General features: G+C 51.3%; 1 protein-coding gene across 1 annotated transcript in view; it reads right to left on the reverse strand.

The window, feature by feature from the left end:
- Positions 1-591: 591 nt before the first annotated feature.
- Positions 592-21,248, reverse strand: part of dscamb (Down syndrome cell adhesion molecule b) — a 52,428-nt gene continuing 31,771 nt past the window's right edge. Inside the window, 22 exon segments of the mRNA XM_067246628.1 lie at positions 592-1,082; positions 4,452-4,754; positions 5,050-5,250; positions 6,199-6,348; positions 6,684-6,799; positions 7,041-7,071; positions 7,637-7,813; positions 8,458-8,748; positions 9,005-9,193; positions 10,116-10,214; positions 10,341-10,507; positions 10,750-10,867; positions 11,025-11,178; positions 11,359-11,492; positions 11,804-11,959; positions 12,627-12,773; positions 13,097-13,340; positions 13,703-13,773; positions 14,054-14,221; positions 14,554-14,682; positions 14,831-14,927; positions 15,080-15,276. Coding sequence (XP_067102729.1) covers positions 592-1,082; positions 4,452-4,754; positions 5,050-5,250; positions 6,199-6,348; positions 6,684-6,799; positions 7,041-7,071; positions 7,637-7,813; positions 8,458-8,748; positions 9,005-9,193; positions 10,116-10,214; positions 10,341-10,507; positions 10,750-10,867; positions 11,025-11,178; positions 11,359-11,492; positions 11,804-11,959; positions 12,627-12,773; positions 13,097-13,340; positions 13,703-13,773; positions 14,054-14,221; positions 14,554-14,682; positions 14,831-14,927; positions 15,080-15,276 — 3,830 coding nt within the window.

Consider the following 21,248-nt stretch of genomic DNA (forward strand, 5'->3'; position numbering starts at 1 on the left):
TCCTCCCTTTTTTTGAAAAAACGTCAGCTACCCAATCATTGTTGTGATCACACTGCGACATACAAAAAAGAAATAAATTAAGAAAGCGTTGTCCTCCTGCTGAGAGCTCCAGTCCTTTTCTTTTCCCCGCTCTTGTTTTTAGATGTTTTTTTTTATTTTTTATATAATAATAATAATGACTATAATTATCCTCGATATAAATTCAATAGTATTTTTCTCTGTCAAATTTAAATAAATCATTTTGGCAATCTTCATATGGTGACATTTTTAATAAAAGAATACTCGCATAGAAAATAAAACTGTGAGAAATCAAAACAGCCAGGAGAAGAAGGGAACAAAAGGAAAGACAGAAAGCAACAGAGAGAACCAGGCAGAAAGAAAGGAAGAGAGCAAGAATGAAAGAGAGAAAGAGAGAAATAAGAGAGAAAAGATAGAAAGAATAGAGAGGATCGAAGAAACTCATCCACTGGAGTTCAGAAATAGATCTATGTACAACATCAGTTGTTGCCCAAAAATGTCCATATCCATTGTCCAGTGTCCTGGTAACTGCAGTAGTTCAGTAGTTCAGAGAGTATGGGTGTACGCCTGCTGTTATACCAGTGTGTAGGACTTGGCGTAAGGGTTGTTGCTCTGTTTTAGGTGTCCTCTGGAGTCCAGCAGCGACTCCTGTGAGCTGCTGAGCTTGGCTGCCTGGGCCTGGGCTAGGTCTCCTCCAGCCTCCCTCTGGGCCTCCCTGGGGGGCTCTCTCTGGGGCAGCGTGGAGGCAGTCCCTGGCTGCCACTGCTGCACCTCCCGCGGAGAGGGCACCTCCATGGGGGTAGGCTCCAGGGGAGGGGGCCTCTTCAGGGTGCGGCTCCTCTGGGGCTCCAGGCACACCTGGCCCAGCGCCCCTCCTCCTCCTCCTCCTCCTCCTCCTCCTCCTCCTCCTCCTCCTCCTCCACCACCTCCCCCCTCCCCTCCGCTGGCGACGCTGCTGGCGCTGGCCGTGGCGCTGCTGCCCCCGGGCCGGGCGGACGCCGGGACGCCGCGGTTCAGAAGGAAGTCCATGCGTAGGTAGGGCGGCAGGTGAACCAGCTCTCCTCCTGAAGAATACACAGGGGACACACACAAGCCAACTCATTTAGACCCAATACTCAATGATAGAGATAGCTCTTATGGTTCTCATGCTCTTATGGTTCTTCCCTTTGGAACTTTTTTTTTTTTTTTCACAATGTATGCCTTCGTGTTTTGGCTACCCGCAATGTTTGGGGATATCTCATTGTTATGATCAGTGACCTATGCACTTTTGTAAAGCTCTCTCTTGGAAGTCGCTTTGGATAAAAGCGTCTGCTAAATTAATAAATGTAAATGTAAATAGTACTCAACAGCAGCACTATTTTGTTGGTCTGCAATGTCCTTATGGGCCTAATCCCAGTGAATCTAGGGTACAATACAATGTGTGCTGTTTGACATGACTGGAATCTGATGGGGAATGTAATTCCGGGATTTTGATAAGAGAATCTAATCTATATGTTCGTACTGACCCTGCGTAGAGATTCCATTTGGATTTGGAACGGCATCATTTCTCATGTTCACGGAGAGTGAGGATAAGTTATGAAACAATCCTACCTCATTGATTCACATTCAAATCTCTCATAAGAGTTTCTGGGACGGGCGCTGCTAACTCCAAATGTCCTCGTCTCCTCCTCTGTAGCTTTAGCCGAGGCAGGACGAGCGTTTAGATCTCATTTAGACCAAGTCTTTGGCAACAGGAAACTGAAATAACTGGAGTCGGTGGCTGACGTAATTCCAGTGTGCATTTAGTTAATGATACTGCAGCATTTAAGAAGCCCTCCCAGTGAACTAGGCAGTGAGGCTTTCTACACGACTGTTGACCAGGAGTGAGAGAGAGAATTAGAGAAAGATGTGCACACACTCACATTATGTACACACCAGCGCACACGCGCACACACCCTTTTGTAAACGTATCTCCTGCACTGAATAAATTACACATTTAACTTAGGAAATTAGCTCCTCACAAAAAAGGGTCTGGTTTCAGGATGTCCAAGTAAAGATTTAACACTTGATTAGAAGTGGAGGCCTGTATTGTTCTGGCTAATGCAAAAGCAGATCCTGTCTTTGCATTCAACTCTCACAGGCAGATGAGAAGCCTTGAATGGGGTGGCTTTTCAATAACCCTCATGCGTGCACACTCACACACACCAACCTTAAAGTCACACCAAAGTGGAGGTCGTGGAGCTTGCTATAGATTCAATCCCACCAGTGACCTTGGTGACTGAACCTATAGTTCACTAGGAACATGAATAATTTATCGTGTATATAATAGGCTTTATTAAAACCAGTAAAGATGATGAATGACCAGCAGTTTTAATTGAATTAAATATAGATTTAGGCTTTCTTCAGGATCTCATTAAGCATTTATTTCTCCAAAAATCCATCAGTGTGTAAATTGTTCAGCGGGGTATAAGGTTGGAACGTGTATCGCTGCACAATACCTACGTCCCAACCATGCTATAAATCTTTTTAACTCGGGTGGACGAGTGTGTTAACAGTGTCCTCAAAGGCCAGTCAAGCTGTAGGAGAAGGTGACGTTTTCATTTCCTCTTTTTTTAGCTCTCCCATAAGACACAATTTATGACATCACAGGTTTACTGGTCTATCACATGTTGACTCTGGACAGGTCCCCGACTATTACTGGTGTTGCTGTAAATGTTTATTACCTCGGCGTTCAAGAACACTCTCAGTAATAGGACAGGCTATTTACGAGAGGTCAACCCCCATTCCGCAGCCACCGAGCTTGCAAAAGCAAACATACTTCAAACATATCATTCCAGTCCCAACCGCCCAGTCACACGTCGTCTCTCTCACCCACACTCATGTGACACTCTAGTTTCCCGTCCCCTCCCTGCCGCGTTTGACAGACAGGTTGTCCCCAGGTCAGAGGTTTGATGCTAGATGGGGAGCAGGGGCCAGGTGGGGCCCAGTGATCGTCTGTCAATCAAGTTGCCTCAGGTCAAGGTCTTGAGCTCAACAGACAGCGGGATGATGTTACCATACTTTAGGTGTTGCCAGTGTACCTCACCTCAGTGTTGTGGTACCACTTTTCAGACTTTTCTAATAATAATAAAAAGAAATATATATTAAAACAATTCTAATCTAATCTGGCACAGAGTATTCTGTCCGTAGATAAAAACAGCCCATCCGTTCATTCTTGCAATGCATTCCCCCCCCCACGAACTAACACAGGCCAGACAAAGAATGTTGTCTTTGTATCTGCCACAATAGAGCTGATTAGTACAGTTCAGTCCAGACAAGCGGTCTACAACAGCGACCCGCAGACTCTCCGCCACGTCTCCTGTCTGCGTCTCCTGTCTGCGTCTCCTGTCTGCGTCTCCTGTCTGCGTCTCCATCTCCCCGCTGCTCGATGAAAGCGACACAGAGGCTGGTGGGGCGCTGACGGGGCCGACTGCGGCGGCGGCGTCTGCAAAGGCTGACGTGGCGTTGATCGCTCGCTCATTGTGTCTCTAAAGTGCTGTTTTGTATTGACAGACGATAGCAGTAGATGAGGCTGACAGATAGCCCTCGACTTGAACTCGACAGCAGGTCTAAGGTCTCTTCCCCGCTGACGACTGATGGCAGCTGGCCCGCGGGCCCCCAGATCAATTGATAATGCGGTCTGAAACTGAAGACCTGCTAACGATACCTTAAACCCAGCCTGTTCCCAGGTCTCACCATAACCCCTGGGGCGCAGACACCTCAGAGACCTCGCCCACAGCGGCCCAGACTGACAACACAACCAGATCAGGGAACGCTGACAGCAATGTACACAGTGTGTGTGTGTGTGTGTGTGTGGACCGCCGTCTGTCCACGCGCTATGTCAGACGAAGTAATGAATCCGGAGGGGAGGGGAGATAAGTGCTGTGTGTGGGGTCAAGTGAGGCGAGGGGGGAGGAGTGGGGGAGCAGTGCGTTCCCCCTGGTCTGCGACCCGTATGTGCAGACGCAGCACAACAGAGCACTGAGGGTGATTACTACTGAGAAACCCTTTTACTTAGTTCTAATAACACTCTGTATTTCATCGAGACCCTGCAGCCAGTCCAGAGGGGCGCTTGCTCAGGAAGCAGCTATATCTCATGATCATTATCATTACTTGCGTTGGCCACTTGGTAATGTGCTGTGCTAAATTGTGACCATGAAAGTTTTAACAGGCCCTGGGATCACTCTCTGCTCCTGCTTGGGACCTAATTAGAACACAGACACGGCCTAACATGTCACAGAATGAATGGGGTTCAGAGAGCATGTGGAACCAAAACAGTGTGTTTGTATGTATGTGTGCGTGTGTGTGTGTGTGTGTTGTGGGAGATCTCTCTTTCCACTCTGCTGACTAGACGAATACAATACTACTCCCAGAGTTTCAATCGTGTGTGTGTGTGTGTGTGTGTGCAGGCTCACCCGGTCTGTGGGCCTTGGGCACGGCCATGTTCATGACGCGGCTGACGTCCTGGGGCTTGGGCGGCGAGGCGGTGAAGCGGCAGATGCCCGACTCGGAGGGCGTACTGGACGCCAGGCTGTCCGTGTAGTCGTTGGTGCCCGCCGTCATCTGCTCCGAGGACGTGTCGGAGATGAAGCACTCGGTGATGGTGAACTTGGCGTGGCGCAGCTGCTCCTCCATCTTGGCGTGCTCGTAGGCCCGCGCCAGCTCCTCGTAGGTGGAGGAGGCGCTCTCCGTGGAGACCATGCTGCTCCGCGCCCGGTCTGAGGAGACGGGTACACACACACACACACAAAGACAAACACACACAGAAACACACACAGAAACAGAGACACACGCACACACCATCATTCTCTGTGTACAATATGCAATCTAAGGTATTGTCGTTTGTACCATCACTAATACTATCGACAACAGTGTATCCACACTTCTAGAACGCTTCTCATCATCTATGTTGTTGTGTCAGATCCCTCTACATTGCTTGCAGGGACTCTAAGTGCCTCCATGAGGCGTGGCAGCTGGGCTGTGTTAGTTAGTGTGCGTCGGTAGAAGCAGCACCTGTGTCCTGAGAGGGGCTGACGCTGTAGCTGTCGCTCTCCTTGTCCACAGAGCCGGTGGCGCGCGGCGTGGGCAGCCGCCAGTCGGTGGTCAGAGTGTGGGAGGAGCTAGGGGGGTTGGGCCGGTTCAGGGTCCACTGGCTGGCGTAGCGGCTCCGGGCAGCAGCGGGGCCCGCTTTGGCCGTGCGGCGGTGCGGCGGGTCTGGGGTCGAGGGAGGGGGAAGAGGGGAAAGGTCGTCAGGCCTAACTTGGTGCTAAGGGCCAAGTTCTGTGATTGCACTGCATGTGTTCAACAGGCTCGCCATTTAATCCTCACTTGGAACCTTCCGTTTCCTGTCACGGCAAATATCACAATACCTCCATATCCAATATCACAATCAACAAATAGGACGTGACAATAGGTGAGACATGATCACTCCAAGCCAATCCCGGCTCCAAATATCATCACACAGACATTTAGAAATAGTATCATATTCAGTGTGACCCAGACAGCTATCCTACTGGGCTATGCACCGCTGGGCCAAATCAGAGAAGACTCATTGGAGGGACGTGATTGGGTGTGGACAGAGAAGAATGGTCTGTGTAACTGTAGTAGGGCAGAGGGGGTATAATTCCATAGATGATGGAGGGAGTGTGTGTGTGTGTACATGTGTGTGTGCCCAGCATGGGGGATCTGGCTGAGTCAGCTGATAAGCTTCAGGCCTGGCTGGTCAGCCTGAATGGGCCAATCAGCTACTCTGTCAGGTGGATCCAGACACCTACCTAGTCTTCATTAGTTCAGCTCTACAGGAGCAGGGGGAGAGAGAGAACGAGAGAGGCAGGGAGAGAAAGGGAGGCAGAGAGGGGGATAGAGCGAGAGGCAGAGGGAGAGAGGCAGTGGCAGAGAGATGCAGAGACAGAGGCAGAGAGAGAGAGAGACTCAGAGAGGCGAGGCAAAGGTGAACACTGGGTGAACGTCAACCAAAACCTATCAAAGCCATTAAGCATTGCTTTATCTTAATCAGTTGAGTGCATTCCAGCCAGCAACTGTGAACAGCCAGGGGCATTGGAGACAACATACACACTGACTCAGTAAAAACAGTATGTGGGTTCTGGACCAGGTGAGTGTGGTTGAGGTCAGAGCGGGTCACAATAAGAAGAGGTATCTCACTGGTTCCAGGCCGGGCGTCGGACACGTCCACCAGGGGGCCGGTGGCCTGGGACAGGGACTGGTAGTGGACCGTGTGGGTCACGGTGGAAGACTTCTGCTTGGACGTCTCCCCAAAGTCATTGTCGGTCAGCAGCACTGTGGACCTGTCGTCTGAGCAAAGGACGAGGGGAAGAGAGTTGGGGGGTGTGTGTGTGTGGGGGGGGGGGGGGTGTGGGGGGGGGGGGGGGGGGAGGGAGGGGGGGATGAAGTGAAAAGGGGAGGAGAGGAAAGGCAGAGAGGGAACAAAAGACGGGGAATACAGTCAGTACAGTTTGAACGAAACGACAGCAGACGAAGTACAGGGCAAACAATTCTGTTTCAGAAAAGAAGAACTATGCTTGTCAACATGATTTACTGCTTGAAGATGATTCGGCTGCGCCAACTGAGTTCCAAACAGCGTCAGTGTGCACAGGGTTTCCCTGGGTCTGGAGCAGGGGCTGTCTTACCGATGGTCTCCATGGTGTCTCTCTCCTCGATGAGCAGCTGAGCTCTGGGGATGTCGATGTGCATCCTCAGGGTCTGCTGCTGCTTGTTCACCGTGTCCGGGGTCCGCGTGTTCTTACTGGGAGACAAGTTTGGACTGATTTAAAACAAGTTTAGACGGATAAAACCCCCCGAATAGAAACACTTGATGGGTGATGGAAACCCGTAGCACGGAATGACAGAAATATGGAACAGTTTGAACAATGTTGTTTTCTCATCTTCTATTGCTCGATTGAATATGCAGCTTTATTGACGTCAAGGGATGTGACACAGGTCAGGGTGTGTTGGATGTAGATGCAGGGGCATGCCTGCTAACCTACCTCATCAGCATCTCGGCCAGGCTCTTTGCATCTGTAAAGTCAGCGGACAGCCAGTTAGCACCACCCAGCAAAGGGCCACGACATACAGCAGGGAAACCGGAAGTACAAACCGAAGCTGTTTATGCGGCACAGCACAGAGAAAAGTGCTGCGAGGAGATGGATTTGGGAAAACTTAATAGGGTCGGACAATACTAAGTTGTTTAAGTGATAGCCTCTTAATTACACGAGCAAAGTCAATACGATAGCCTTTGTCGGAGGGGCCCTGCATGCTTTCATTGATCCTTGCTCACTCAGGTGTACAGAGATTTTAATTACCAATTAGTTTTCAAAACGATGTCCAAGCTCTTTGTGAGGTTGCGAGCTCCTATGTGGAGGTGCCGGTGTGTGTAATGTGTGTGTACGTGCGCCCGTGTTCATATCTCGGCCTCTCTTCAACGGCATATCAGCACCATACTGTATGTGTGTGACATCTGTATAGTGTGATGAAAAATGGACGTACATAGTCCGAGTCCATACACGTTTACACATGGCTACCATAGTGTGTGCGCGCGTGCGCGCGTGTGTGTGTGTACACCGACGGCGTGTGCGTGACTCACCGCGTAGCCTCTTCAACCTCTGTTCCCGCCTCCTCCTCTTCAGCACCATGAAGAGGATGAAGACCAGGACGCCGGCCACCAGGAGGCTGGTGATGGTCACCATCATCTTCAGGCTGCCGCTCCCGGACATGTTGTCCGAGATGGGGTCCACCGTCTTCAGCAGGGGGGGAATGGTACCTGAGGAGGCAGAGAAGCACCGCACGGCTCCCGTATGAGCCACGGCCGGAAGTCTGTCGTATGGACGATCTGGACGAGCTCGAAGCCGTTTATAATGCGGGTCATTGACGACGCAAACGACCTTTTACTGTATCCCGTGTACTGCACGGTATGATGAGAAAGTTCTATTCGATCATGCTTTACGGCAGTGTTTGGATACAGCCATTCCAGTGTTAGTATGCTTTACAGTGCAAAAACGTTTCATGTCAATCGACCCTTTTCTGAAGTTCGGGATTTCAATCGAAGCACGTCGAAAATGTCTGCCTGTGCACACGGTTTCAGGTCCAGTCACGGGTGCACTGTTTGGGAGTCCTGTTGTGTTCAGAGTCTCCAGTCAACACAATGAACGGTGCTCTAGGGCAGCTAGCTGCACCACGGGACAACAGCCCGCTGCCTGCCGTTTGACCTTTAACTCAACTGAAAACACACTCAAACACACCCACACACACTCCTGAGGAGGTCCTACGGAACCCTTTGGAGCCTTACCAGATCAAAACCGAGAAACGGACCACACATTCTAGATGTTTCTATTTGGCTCCACACAGAGTCAACCATGCACTTTGTTGACAATGAAAGTCGACACTGGAAGCAGAGTTGGGACTTACTTCCATCGGCGTTCAGCGTGGCGAAGGTGATCTTCTTGTCTGCGGAGCCGGCGCTGTTGGTGACCTTCATCTGCAGCTCGTACCAGGTGGCCTCCTGCAGGTCATACAGGATGTAGCTCTTGGTCAGCGAGGTGCGCTGGGCCGTGGTCCACACCGCCGTGTCCACGGGGCGGTACTCCAAAGTGAAGGAGGTGATTGGACAGCCGCCGTTGTTCCAGCCAATCAGGTTGAGCCGCACGCGGGTGGAGTTGATGCTTGCGAAGAGTTCGTGTTCTTTGGCGAACTGAGGTTCTGGGAAGACGAAGGGATAAAAGGATATGAACGTTTCCCAAATACAGAATAAAAGATGTATTAAAAAAATTATTTTTATATGGGATGACGTGATAAAAATTGCTATATTTCACAGAGCTACAGTACTGTGCCAAATAAAGCCACATGAGAGAGTGATTACTGTTGCTGTGCAGTGGCACAGTGTGTATTTGTGTTACCCTGGCTGCTTTGCATTAGCAAAGACTGTACAGTGGGGTTGACAAGCTTCAAGTACTACCTTTCCCATGAGTCTTTGCTTCAATGATCTCGCTGATGCGTCCGGGGCCCACGCCGTTCTGGGCCGTCAAGGTGAACTTGTACCAGGTGCCACACTTGAGGTTCTCCAGACGGTAGGAGCGCTCGCTAGGGCTGATGGGATAGCTGCCCCACTGCTCGCTGTTGTCCTCTGAGTACTGGAGGATGTAGCCTGGAGAGAGAGGGTGACACAGGGATGGGGAGAGAGATGAACAAGATAGTTGGGGAGAGCGGGGGAAATGGACAGAGCAAGAAAGAGAGAGAGAAGCACTGTGTTGATAACCCGTGTATAGTCACTGACAGCATTCTCACTAAGGGACTAAAGTACTGAAAGTGTCGTAACAGAAAACTTTGTGACTGAGCAGGAACATCGCTTCCCTCTCAGTGTCTAATCTCAGAAAACACACTCGAGGACAATCCCCCAAAACAAGCAATATTACTGTAGCATCCGTCCCCAAACATATTACACACAAAACCAATCATGGACACCCTGATCTACAAAGTCTAAGAGGCCAGAGGCGTTGTTTTATGTCCTTGTGATTACCCGCTATGATGAATCACCCCAGCCAGCCCTCCTCTGACCAGGCCCTCGTCTTGACGGAGTGCTTTAATCTTCCACTTGAACCCACCTAATCTTCTCTCTTCCTTTTTAATCTGTTCCCCCTCTCCTCCGCTGCCCTACCCCTCTGCTCAGCGCCGTGGCCTGCTCTGTCGTAGCTAACGAGGATGAGGAGAGGGACTAACTTCTAGGACCGATCCCATCAACGGGTGTCAAAGTTGTCCCAAAGTGTAAGTGTGTCTATTGGTCGGTGTCTTGTTGCGTGTCTTTGGTGACAGAACAATGCACCGGGGGAAATTTGTTTGAACCAGGGTTAGGGTTATTGATCTGCATGTGAGTCTAAATACACATTTGTATGTGTATTTAGTAAGATAAGACACATTGAGATGGTGCTGTAAAGATCAATCGATTCTCCCTGAAATGCCATTGTGTTCTTGTGTGTTTGAGTCTGGGTGTGCCTGTGTGTGTTTGTATGTGTGTGTGTGTGTGCGTGTGTTTGTGTGCGTATGCGTGCGTGTGTGTTCATGTGTCTCACCTCTGATGGAGCTCCCTCCGTTGTCTCCCGGTATCCAGGACAAAGTGATTGATGTGGTGGTTGTCTTGGTAACGGTGAGGCGGGGCTGGTCTGGGGGAACTGAGGGAGAGAGGAGGTTCACAGAGTTGTTTGCTATGTCCTTCAACCAAAAACCAACTCTGGTTACAGAAAAGCTTCTTCTGACCAGAAGCTTTCCGGAAAAAGCCTTTCCAGCGTCTCTTGTACCTTGAACCTGCAGGTTGAGTGTAATCTCATCAGAGCCCCAGTTGTTGCTTGCCACACAGCTGTAGTTCCCAGAATCCTCGGCTTTCACTGTCCGAATAATGAAACTGCCGTTGCCATGGACACTGCGTCGTCCATCCACCAGAACCGGGGTAGGGGTTCCATTGGTGCTGAGGAAAAGAGAGAGAGAGAGACAGAGAAAGAGAGAGAAAGAAGATGAGAGTGAAACAGAGAGCAAGAGAAGGTGAGTGAGAGAGATGGAGAGATTTAGGTGTTAGAAACAAACAAACAAACAAAAGATACGTAGGCTGAATATAATATATCCATCTACCATATTCTAAAATACACAAATTGTTGCCCCCTTAACTGTTGAAATGAGGATCCGAATATTACAGAATGACATGTCACTTACTTTCCTTTGAGCCACTTTATGGTGGGTGGAGGGTCGCCCACAGCCTTGCAGGGCAGGACAATGTCCTTCATCCAGGGGGTGGTCACTGTGCCGTTAAAGGTTAGGATCCCAGCAGGAGCTAAACACACACACACAAACACACACACATTCAAGTGATCACACACACAAACATTTAGGTGAGCACATGTTCACACACGACAGCAATCAGACTGATCTATCCCTTTTAGAAACAGTAACCTGTCACGGATCCTGCTGGACATCCCATAATTGTATACCTTTGGCCAGGGGTTCCACGGTGATCTTCTCACTGTTGTTACCGTGGCCGGCTGCTGTCACAGCAACCACCCAGATGCTGTACTGTCTGTTGCGGGCCAAATTTGGTATCCTGTAGAAATACATGTCCGGAGAAGCCTCAAACTCACTCATCACCTGGAGAGGAGCGATGGGGAGGGAGAGGAGAAAGAGGGAGAGAGCGAGAGTGAGAAGAGAGAGAAAAAAGAACGTTTCAAACGCACACCCGGTGAAGCCTGGTTTAAACAAGGTTTCCGGAGCACAAATGAGTACGGAGCTGCATATCTGTGCATGTACTGCAGTGTGCTCGGGTCGTACCATGGGGTGCAGGTTGGAGCAGAACACTATGTACTTCCTGATGATGCCGTTGAGTTTGAGAGGAGGAAGCCAGGAGACGAACACCACAGAGCTGGTGGAGGCTGCAGCCTTCACACCTGCAGGGGCACCAGGAACTAGGGGGGGGGGGGGGGGGGGTACAGTCACTTATACAGCCCTTCATTGGGGTTCGTATTCATGTAAACATGATTGACTTTTACATGTAAGTTAGAATTTGTTTTCATTGTATTGATTCAAGGTGTCATATATAAAGTTGTTATGTGTATATATAATGATGTCATACTGTCTAAAGATGCTTCACTGCATATGGGAGCGTTGAACATTATCGATATGAGTAGATACAAAGAACAATAGCATGATTATCCCGAATGCATCACATTCATTTCATGTGTGTACGTGTGTGTGTGTGTGTGTGTGTGTGTCTCACCGTCCTCCTTGGTCCTGGTGAAGATCTGCTCGCTGCGGACGCCGTCTCCAGCCCTGGTGAAGGCCAGCACCTGGATGCTGTAGTTGGTGTACTTCTCCAGACCGTCCAGCTCCAGCGACGGCTGGCCGGTCGTAACGTTCCTGATCTCACCCAGCTCTGAGAGAACACACACACACACTTATCTTATTTTGATGTTAATGTTTTACTAATACTGTATGAACAGTATTTTTCCTCCATGAAAAGGATTGGTCTGATAGCTGGTTTGTGTAGAACACAGGGTGTTTCTGGTCGGCTGCTGTGTTTCCTTGGCTCTGTCCTTGACTCGGTGTCCTGGGCTGGAGCCCATGACCCTCACACACTTCTGACTGTGAATTATTGATGGGGCTGCACCAGGCTGCACCAGGCTGCTGGCTGGGGCTCTGCCACTGGGCCTGGGGCTGGGCCTGGGGCTGGGCCTGGGCCTGGGGCTGGGCCTGGGGCTGGGCCTGGGGCTGGGCTGGGCTGGGGCTGGGCCTGGGCTGGGGCATTGGCTGGGGCTTGAGCAGAGAGCTCACTTTATACCTCTGTCTATCAACACCATGTTTTGCACAATCAAAATTTTTCAATCAATATCTATTATTTATATACCAACGTTGACAAACAAATGTGAAAACTAGCTCCTTTCCAGCGGAATCTTTTCTTTTAGCAACCTTGCACACGACTGCCTAGTGATACATTAAAACAGAGCCATAGCAACACCTAGTGGTGAAAGAAGGTACAGGCAAGAAAATGCAAGATTCCATGGAGAGATGTGTCTCCATGCAGGTGTGTCGTGAGGCCTCACCTCCATCAGGCAGGTTGGCCCAGTAGATGACTCTGTATCCCTGCAGGTTTCCGTTGAGGGCCTCCTTGGGGAGGGGCAGCCAGGACAGAGAGATGACCTCCGGAGACTTGGCGGTGGCCAGGACATTCTCAGGGGGCCGAGAGGGCACTGCCAGGGGACAGGAGAGGACCGCAGGGGATGAGGGGGGAGAAACAGCATGACAACACCATCTACTGGCTGATCCTAGTACTGTGTGTGAGGAAAAAAAGCTATTTTCCCCCCAAAAAGTACATCGATACACAATAGGACTGTAGTTTAACTATATATCCACAAGATGGCAGTCTGCCTATATTGCATGTGTGTTTTATCTTACGGTGAAATGAGTTTAACAACAGAGGATGTCATGTTGTTTACACACACAGAGAGATACACACACCTCACACCCCCTACCACCCCCACCCTCACCCCCCCCCCCTCCCCACGGCGCTCACCGTCCTCCAGGGTCTTGGTGACCACCTGCTGGGAGGAGGGCCCCGTGCCGGCCCGGTTGGCTGCCTGGACCACCACGCTGTACTGGGTGAACTTGCGGAGGTTGTCCAGGATGAGGCTCTCGCTGCTGTCCCCTGTGGAGTCCATGCTGATGATGGTGAACTGGTGGCTGCCCCCCGGGCTGTACTCCCGGAAGCCCACCTGGTAGCCCCGGATCACCCCGTTCTGCAGGTACCTCTGGGGGGGCTGGGGGAGGAGGCGGAGGAGGTCACGTGGGGGCGTTAGAAGATGTCACGTGAGTGTAGCAACGAAAGGTGGTTTGGAACTAACTGGCAAATTTCCTAATCTCATCATTTTTTCCCCTCCATCGGAAAATGAGCGATTTGATCTGACAGGGTGAGTCGTGAGACAGAGAGGCACGTGATTCTACCTGTCCAGTTAATCCAATGTTGTCTTCGGCATTATAAAGGTAAGGATGTTTCTTTAGTATTCCAGTGCAGCCATGCTCGTAATGAGATAAGTCATATCGTGCTAATGACTGATAATCATAATCATGCTAGTAGGCAATCCTTAGGGGGAATCTGTGGGTAAAGTACAATGTCACTTACCTTCCAGGTGACTTTGATGCTCTGAGGGGAGGTGGCCTCCAGTTGGACATCCTGTGGAGGGCCGTCAGGGGCTACAAAACAAAGAAAAACATTTTTTTCTGACACCTACGTGGAAATCAACCTGCCAATAGACCGCATTCTGAAAATTCTCCACCAGGGGGCGACGGAGACTTAAAAAAACCTTGTCACCATCCTGAGAAGACCGGTAAACTCAGGCATCGAGGAAGTCTTCAAGTCAATTTTGTAATAAACTCTTATATGCAGATGTAAACTGGTTTAAAACAAGCTGGAAGCAGGATAGGATCTGGTTTCAAAGCTGCCCTCCTGCCACGCTGAAGAGGCCCAGCTCACCTGCTTCGTCTGTGGTGATGGTGAGCTCGTTGCTGGGGTCGCTGTTGCCGATGGTGTTTTTAGCCACCATGCGGATGTTGTAGGTGGAGGAGGGATGGAGGTCGATGATGGTGGCCTGGTTGAGTTGAGGAGACACATCTTTGGTCACCTGGGCTGAGAGCCAGGAGGCTGGGGACAGAGGGACAGAGGGACAGAGGGACAGAGGGACAGAGGGACAGAGGGACAGAGGGACAGAGGGACAGAGGGACAGCACGGGGACAGAAACACTACTGTTAGCATAGACGTCAGAGGTCCAACGTGTCAAGACGCACAACCTACAAATGTTTCTACAGTAGGGAGCCCTACCTGCAATGAACACATTCTTAGACATGAGGTCATACTAATGAACGTACATGAAGATTCATCCAGTTTCTTTTACTCCATTTCATTCTTTCAATTCGAGCCCAAATAACTAAACAATATGCACACATACTGGACACGCATCCTGTCTCAACTCTGACCTGATTTGTTCTTGCACTCGATGTCATATCCTGTGATGGGGCTGTTGCCGTCGAAGCCCATGGTCCAGCGCAGGGCGATGGTGCGGTCCCTCACCTCTCGGATCTCCACTTCGGGAGGGTCCGGGGCCTCTGGAACAGGGTGGATGAAGGGATGGTTAAAGGTTAATCAGAGGTTAGTGAAGGTTAGGTTTGACCTGAAAAAGGGATGAGAGAAGAGAGAGGCGACTGAGGAACGCTGAGGAAATGAATGCTTTAGTTTTTTTGGTTTGGTTTTCACCTTGGACTGTCAGCTGTATGATCCCTCGGTCTTCCCCAAACGAGTTGATGGCGTGGCAGGAGAAGAAGCCAGAGTCCTCACGCACAGTGGGCATGATCTGAGGAGAGACGAGGAGAGATCGGTCGACCCAGACGCAAACGTCGAGAGGAGAAAAAGGCTGAACCGTCGGCCGACGTGGGGGCGAGGAAGAGAACACGTCCGGCTGGGACGAGAGCAAACCCGCCGAAGGCTCCCTCGCCAACACCGTACCTGCAGCGTGGAGATGACCTCGTCGGCCACCTCCTTGACGGTGACCACGTAGCGACTCGTCTCCGGGTTGATGATGCGCTCCTCCTTCTCCCAGCGGACCATGATGGGCTTCTCGCCGTGCGCCGTGCAGCTCATCTTCTTCTCCTCGCCCTGCGTGGCCAGCGTGGTGTTGGGGTACGACGTGATCATGGCCGGGACTGGGAGAGGGGGGCGGGAGAGGAGAGAGAGAGAGAGAGAGAGAGAGAGAGAGAGAGAGAGAGAGAGAGAGAGAGAGAGAGAGAGGGGGGAAAGTTAGTACAGCGAACAAACAGGCTCCACCAGCGTACACACGTATAGAGCAGCTACAAAAATAAGAGCAGGAGCTAGCAACTTTTCTTCGACACCAATCATCCAGGGATTGAGCGCAGCCTCCTTTCCCACCGCCTTCCCACAATGCACTGCGCGCCGCAACAGCTCCACAGTGACCCTGGAGGTGGGTCGCCTTGTTGCTCGTTCCCTATCTTTGATAGAGGTAGCGGCCGGTGTTGGCGTGCTGCTATGAAGGCAGAATGTGTGGAGTGGAGGCGGGGAGCTCTCCAGCACAGCAGACGGAGCCACGCTGTGACTCCGGTCTGAACTCCCGTCGGTGAGCGCCAAGCTCTTCTGGTGTCAGACGCCGCGGCGCACCGCGCTCATTAGCAAGAAGCGCTCCGGGCGGGTATGTGCGTGCGCGCGTATATGTGTGTTTGTGGGGGCTCCCGAACTCTCTCTCTGTCGCACGCACAAAGCTTGGGGAAATATCCCTCTCGAAGCATTGAACCTCAGCCAGCCCGACACGAAACAAACCAGCTAACAAACTCACACGGGCGCCCCCCTGCCACACACACGCACGCACGCACACACGCACGGACAAGGGATGAGGTCTGAAATCTCGAATTTCAACCACGCGTTTGATTCGCGGATGAAAGATCCCCGCTCGCACAATCCTGGGTGTTATATCGTTCCCGACTCCCACTGATGGTTTCTTGTGCATCCCTGCCCATAGCTAACTGCACTGTGTACACTTCCACACTGCCGGTTCAACACTCTGACAGGAAGAGCCTTGCAGGCGGACAGCGGAATATGTAAACACACGTCTGGATGAGAGGACTGCACCACGGAGACAGCAGAGTACAGCCTCGCTAGCTAGCGCTCCAGCAGGAGGCTCTCTCTCTCTGTGTGTGTGTGTGTGTGTGCGTGAGAGAGAGAGGTTCCCGGGTGTTCTCCTGCCAGTGTCTGGAGGAGCTAAGTGGGTAGCGAGAGAGAAGAGGACTCATGACACATCTCAACTACACCGTCGGAGAGAGAGAGCGAGAGCATGTACCCCTGCAGCGGTGTTGCTATGATCTCTCTCTCTCTCTCGCCCTCCTCTCCTTCCCTCCATCGCGCTCTCTCTCTCTCTCTCTCTCTCTCTCTCTCTCTCTCTCTCTCTCTCTCGATCTCTCTGCTATCCCACCAGGATGTCTATGATTTAATGATGAGAGACCACTTTGATTATTCATACACGCCAGACAAGACTGGTCTTCTGGCCCAGCTACTATCTCACTACACCGTGTCTACACGCACACACACACACACACACACTCCACACCTGAGACCCACACACACCTGACACCCACACATGCAGCACATGCAAAAACAGCAATTCACTGAGGCATTCGCAGGAGGAAAGCATACCACAAGGCAGAGAACGAGACACACGTATTCCCAGTTGACGGACACACACACACACACACATGCACACACACACACGTCCCTGTACGCACTCCTCCTCTCCAGCCCTCACCAGGAGCCTCGCTCGCAGTGCACCTCCCCATCTGAGGCCTAACCTCACGGGGGGCCTAAAGGAGGGAGGGGTTAAGAGTGTGGGTGTGTGCATGCATGCGTGAGAGGGTGGGGGGGAGGACAGGGGGGGATGGCAGCCCTGCAGGGCCCCCCCCCCCCCGCCCGTTCTCTGACATGATGGAATGTGTCAGACTAAGGGCTGCCAACGTTTAAGCCTCATCTCTTATTCACCCCCCCCCCCCACCCCCCCCCCCCCCCCACCCCCCCACGCGCCCAACACACAAGAGCACCCCCGCCGCGCCCCAACCCCTCCCCCCTGTCCCCCCGCACCACCCCTGAAGAGAACGCTGATTTATTTTGCATGACAACTATGAATTTGAAGCGAGGCCCATTAAAAAAGCCTCCTCAGCTCCCTCTCTAAATGTTATTGCTCCTCCGCGGCGGAGCGCTCCTGCGCTGACGGAGGTACGGGGCGCCGGGGCGGACGCACGCAGTCTGAGACCTGCCTCATGGTAGTTAGGGACACGACGAGAGAGAGAGAGAGAGAGAGAGAGAGAGAGAGAGAGAGAGGGAGACGAGAGAGAGAGAGAGAGAGAGAGAGAGAGAGAGAGAGAGAGAGAGAGAGAGAGAGAGAGAGAGAGAGGGAGAGAGAGAGAGAGAGAGAGAGAGAGAGAGAGAGAGAGAGAGAGAGAGAGAGAGAGAAAGAGAGAGGGAGAGAGAGACGGAGAGAGAGAAATAGATGGTAAAAGAGAAGGCGAGAGAAGGAGGGAGAGAGGGAGAGAGGGAGAGAGGGCGACGACACGCCATGACAGGTGCTCCGCCTTCGAGGAGAGGAGCAAAGAGGGAGACGGAGGGAGCGGGAGGAGGAGGAGGAGGACATGGGCAAAAAATCCTCGTCTCGACAAGTCTTTCAAACGACGCTCGCGAATGAACGACCCGTTCTCGTTATCTCTCTCTCTCACACACACACACACACACACACACACGCAGACAGCAAATCTGGCTTTTCACTGTGTGATCAGCACATTTCCCCATGATCTCAGCCTAAAGAAACGTCTGCTCCTGTAGCATTGTCTGAAAGGGCTACATGGCGTGTGTGCTTTGATACTGTACTCGACTGTGACACTGCTAAAGGTACAGCTCAGGCCTCTGGTGTGATGATAGATTTGGGACATATACACTGCTGTGTTTTATAAACCAATATGAAAAGGTAAGCTGGCAAGGTTACACACACACGCACACACACGCACACACACACTGCACAAAAGCAGCCACCCAAAGGCAAGGCGTTTCCTTTTTGATAGCTCATAATTGCTTGGTTGATGTATATTTTTTTATATCCAGTGATATTACTGAGCCCGGTAATAAAAAAGGCTGGGAGGGAGGGAGGGAGGGAGGGAGGGAGGGAGGGAGGGGAGGGAGGGAGGGAGGGAGGGAGGGAGGGAGGGAGGGAGGGAGGGAGAAAGAGAAAGAATGCCGGATGGAGAAAGTGAGATGGAGAGACTGGAGAAGAGAGTGGAGCGATAGACAATGACGTGGAGAGAAAGAGAGAAAAAAGTAAAAGCAGAGGGCGAGAGACATAGACAGAGAAAGCCCATCTCTCCCATGCTCTCTTCCTCTCCCTGCTGTCAGGTCGCACTCAGCCTGCCTGTCACTGGGCAGAGGGACATGCTGAGGGGGGTGGATGCTATTTTAGACAGACTACAACTACCACAATCACTCGATACAAAAAACAAAAGAACTACAGTTGAAGGCGGCTCTAAAAAATGTGACATCTTAATAGTGCTTGTAGTTACTGTTAAGTAAATTGCAGAGGGCTAAAATCACACTTTATAATGTATTTTGTATCTGATTTTCTTTGACTAAGAGAGAGAGAAAGAGCAAGGAAGAGAAAAAGAGACCGCAAATAAAGCAGAACAAAGCATACAAATAGCGCCTCCCTTGGGCCCTTGGTCGGCCTCTAATTGAGGTATTGACGGTATCAAATGAAGCAGAAATGCACTGAAGAGATCGCCCTGTGTCTCTCTCACCTTCACACACACATACACACACACAGTAATCTATACATAATGTGTATACATGTTATGAGCATGGTAACACAAAACCACACCATAACAGTATTTGGGTACCACACACCAACAAACAAACACAGCCAAACTAGAGGTGGCGTGTGGTGTGGTCGGGGGGGGGGGCATACTAGGACACTAATGGTCTTCCTTTTCAACCCACCCAGCCGTGTAAGTACACTTTTACAGCAAGCATCCTGAGCTGACGTGAGCACAGTTCGGGGGGTTAAAGGCAGGAAATGTGATCGTTTGATGGGTGACAAGCGCACAGCCGAGGCAGCGCGTAATGAGGCAACACTCAGGGCCACACTAATAGCTTAGGGACACTTTGTGAGGTCCCCAAGACTCCTTAGGAGTAGTATAGTGTTTCGGTAATCTGCCTTTCCAGTTCTCAGAGCTGTTGATTTTTGTACTGGAAAGATCCTTGGGCACACTGACGCCAGGATACATTATAGTATAATGGCTGACTTCACATTAGAGCTCTCTGTTTTATTTTTTGTATTTTTTTTAAATTATCGATTAAATGAGAGGCTGTGTCTAGTACGTCTCACAAGTCAAACTGTGGAACGGGGACAGCAATAGCAGAACACACAAACGCAAGCACACACAAGCACGCAGACACACACACACACACAGCATAAACAAACTGATAGGGTACAAGGGAATCAATCTCCACCCTCCCCCCACCCCTTCCAGCCCGCTCTCCTGCGGCATGCTGGTCTCAGTGTCATGGCGCCTGGGTGAGGATAATACACTTCAGCCTTTATTTCATCATCTCCTCGACGGGCACCCTGGAAAAGTAGGCCACGAAGACAAGCCTCACTGGGCCATAGCCCCCAAACACACTCACACACACACACACACACTAACTAGAAGCCATGTACAGTTCGCACAAATAACAGGAATGTTGCACCCCACAGACCCACACCATTACACATATGCACGCAGTAAACACACGCACACATACACTTCCTCCGGACAACGTCAGGGCTTTCACCGTGCACACACATACCGTAGGCATGCCTGGTTGAGTAAATCTGCCCGCTGTACCCCTCTAATGCCCCTTTGTCCTGGCCCATTACTCAGGCTATGAGCTTAGACACACACACACACCTACACACACACACATCAACCTGTCAGCCTGGCGCAGAGAGCAGGGAGAGATGACCTCCTCTGGGAGAGGGCAGAGAGGAGGGTCCTCCTTCCCTCTGGTCGTGTTGTTGTTGTTACCGTAACCGTACAGGACGTGCTTGCGTGTGGACGCTTGTGCCTGTGTGTGTGTGTCTACCCGTGCGTGTGCACGTGCGTCTCCGCACTCGTTTTGTCTTTTGCGCCCTTGTGTAGCAGTGCCAGGAGGGAGCAGACATTGGCGGCAACAGCGAGGAGGAGGAGGGGGTGGGGGGTGGGGGGGGGGGGGGGGGGGGGGCGAGGGTTGGGGGGCAGCCTGGCAGGGGGTCTCCTGCGCCTGCTTGATAAGGGCAGCACAGGGAAATAAGCCACACTCACATCTCAACACCGCCAAATGAGAATACTTCGCCCTCACACGAGGGGTGCCTAGAGCCCGGAGCTAGCATCATCGTTAGCACTGGCAGGTGGGGAATTAGCAAGCTATCCCGGTTAGCATTATCATTTACGCAGGCAGTGGCAGGTATGACACAAGCTAGTTAGCCAGGCTAGCATTACCATTAGCACTAGCAGATAGGACACTCAGGGCTGCCAACTTTTCCAAAAACCTTGGAGTGAGATTTGGTATTTGGTGGGGCCAACCACAATTTTCCTGCAAAGCACCCCCCCCCCCCCCCCCGAAGCGAGCTTTCACGTGATTCAATTTCACCTTGGATGTTTGTCCTGTATGTTTTAGATGATTCCCTGCTTCAACACAAACACACCAGATTCAAATGACTGGGTTTGATCAAGTTCTGCAGAAGCCTGGTAACGACCATTCGAATCAGGTGTGTCGGAGCAGGGAAACATTTAAAACACCCAGGACAGTGGGCACTGAGGTCCAGGGTTGAAGACCGCTGGAGTAGGGTGACATGTACGGAAAGAAACGTTCCCCGATAATGAATTTTTACAAAGGTGCCCTCGCTTAGTGTTTCATGAACCTCATTCGAGGTCATTCTCTAGGTAAGAAGTGCAATCATGGCCGCCGTCCAATCCCTAGTGATGTCAAAACCTCATGGCATCTATCCCAGGGTGCTTAGCTTTGCTCTCCTTGGCTCTCTCTGTGGTGGGTTTTTGTGAGTGGTCAGAAAGTGATTAGGAGGGCGGACGTTTGCTCATAGGCTCTTCAGGCTGAT

Source organism: Osmerus mordax, chromosome 11 (assembly GCF_038355195.1).
Source record: "Osmerus mordax isolate fOsmMor3 chromosome 11, fOsmMor3.pri, whole genome shotgun sequence".
NCBI lineage: Eukaryota > Metazoa > Chordata > Actinopteri > Osmeriformes > Osmeridae > Osmerus > Osmerus mordax.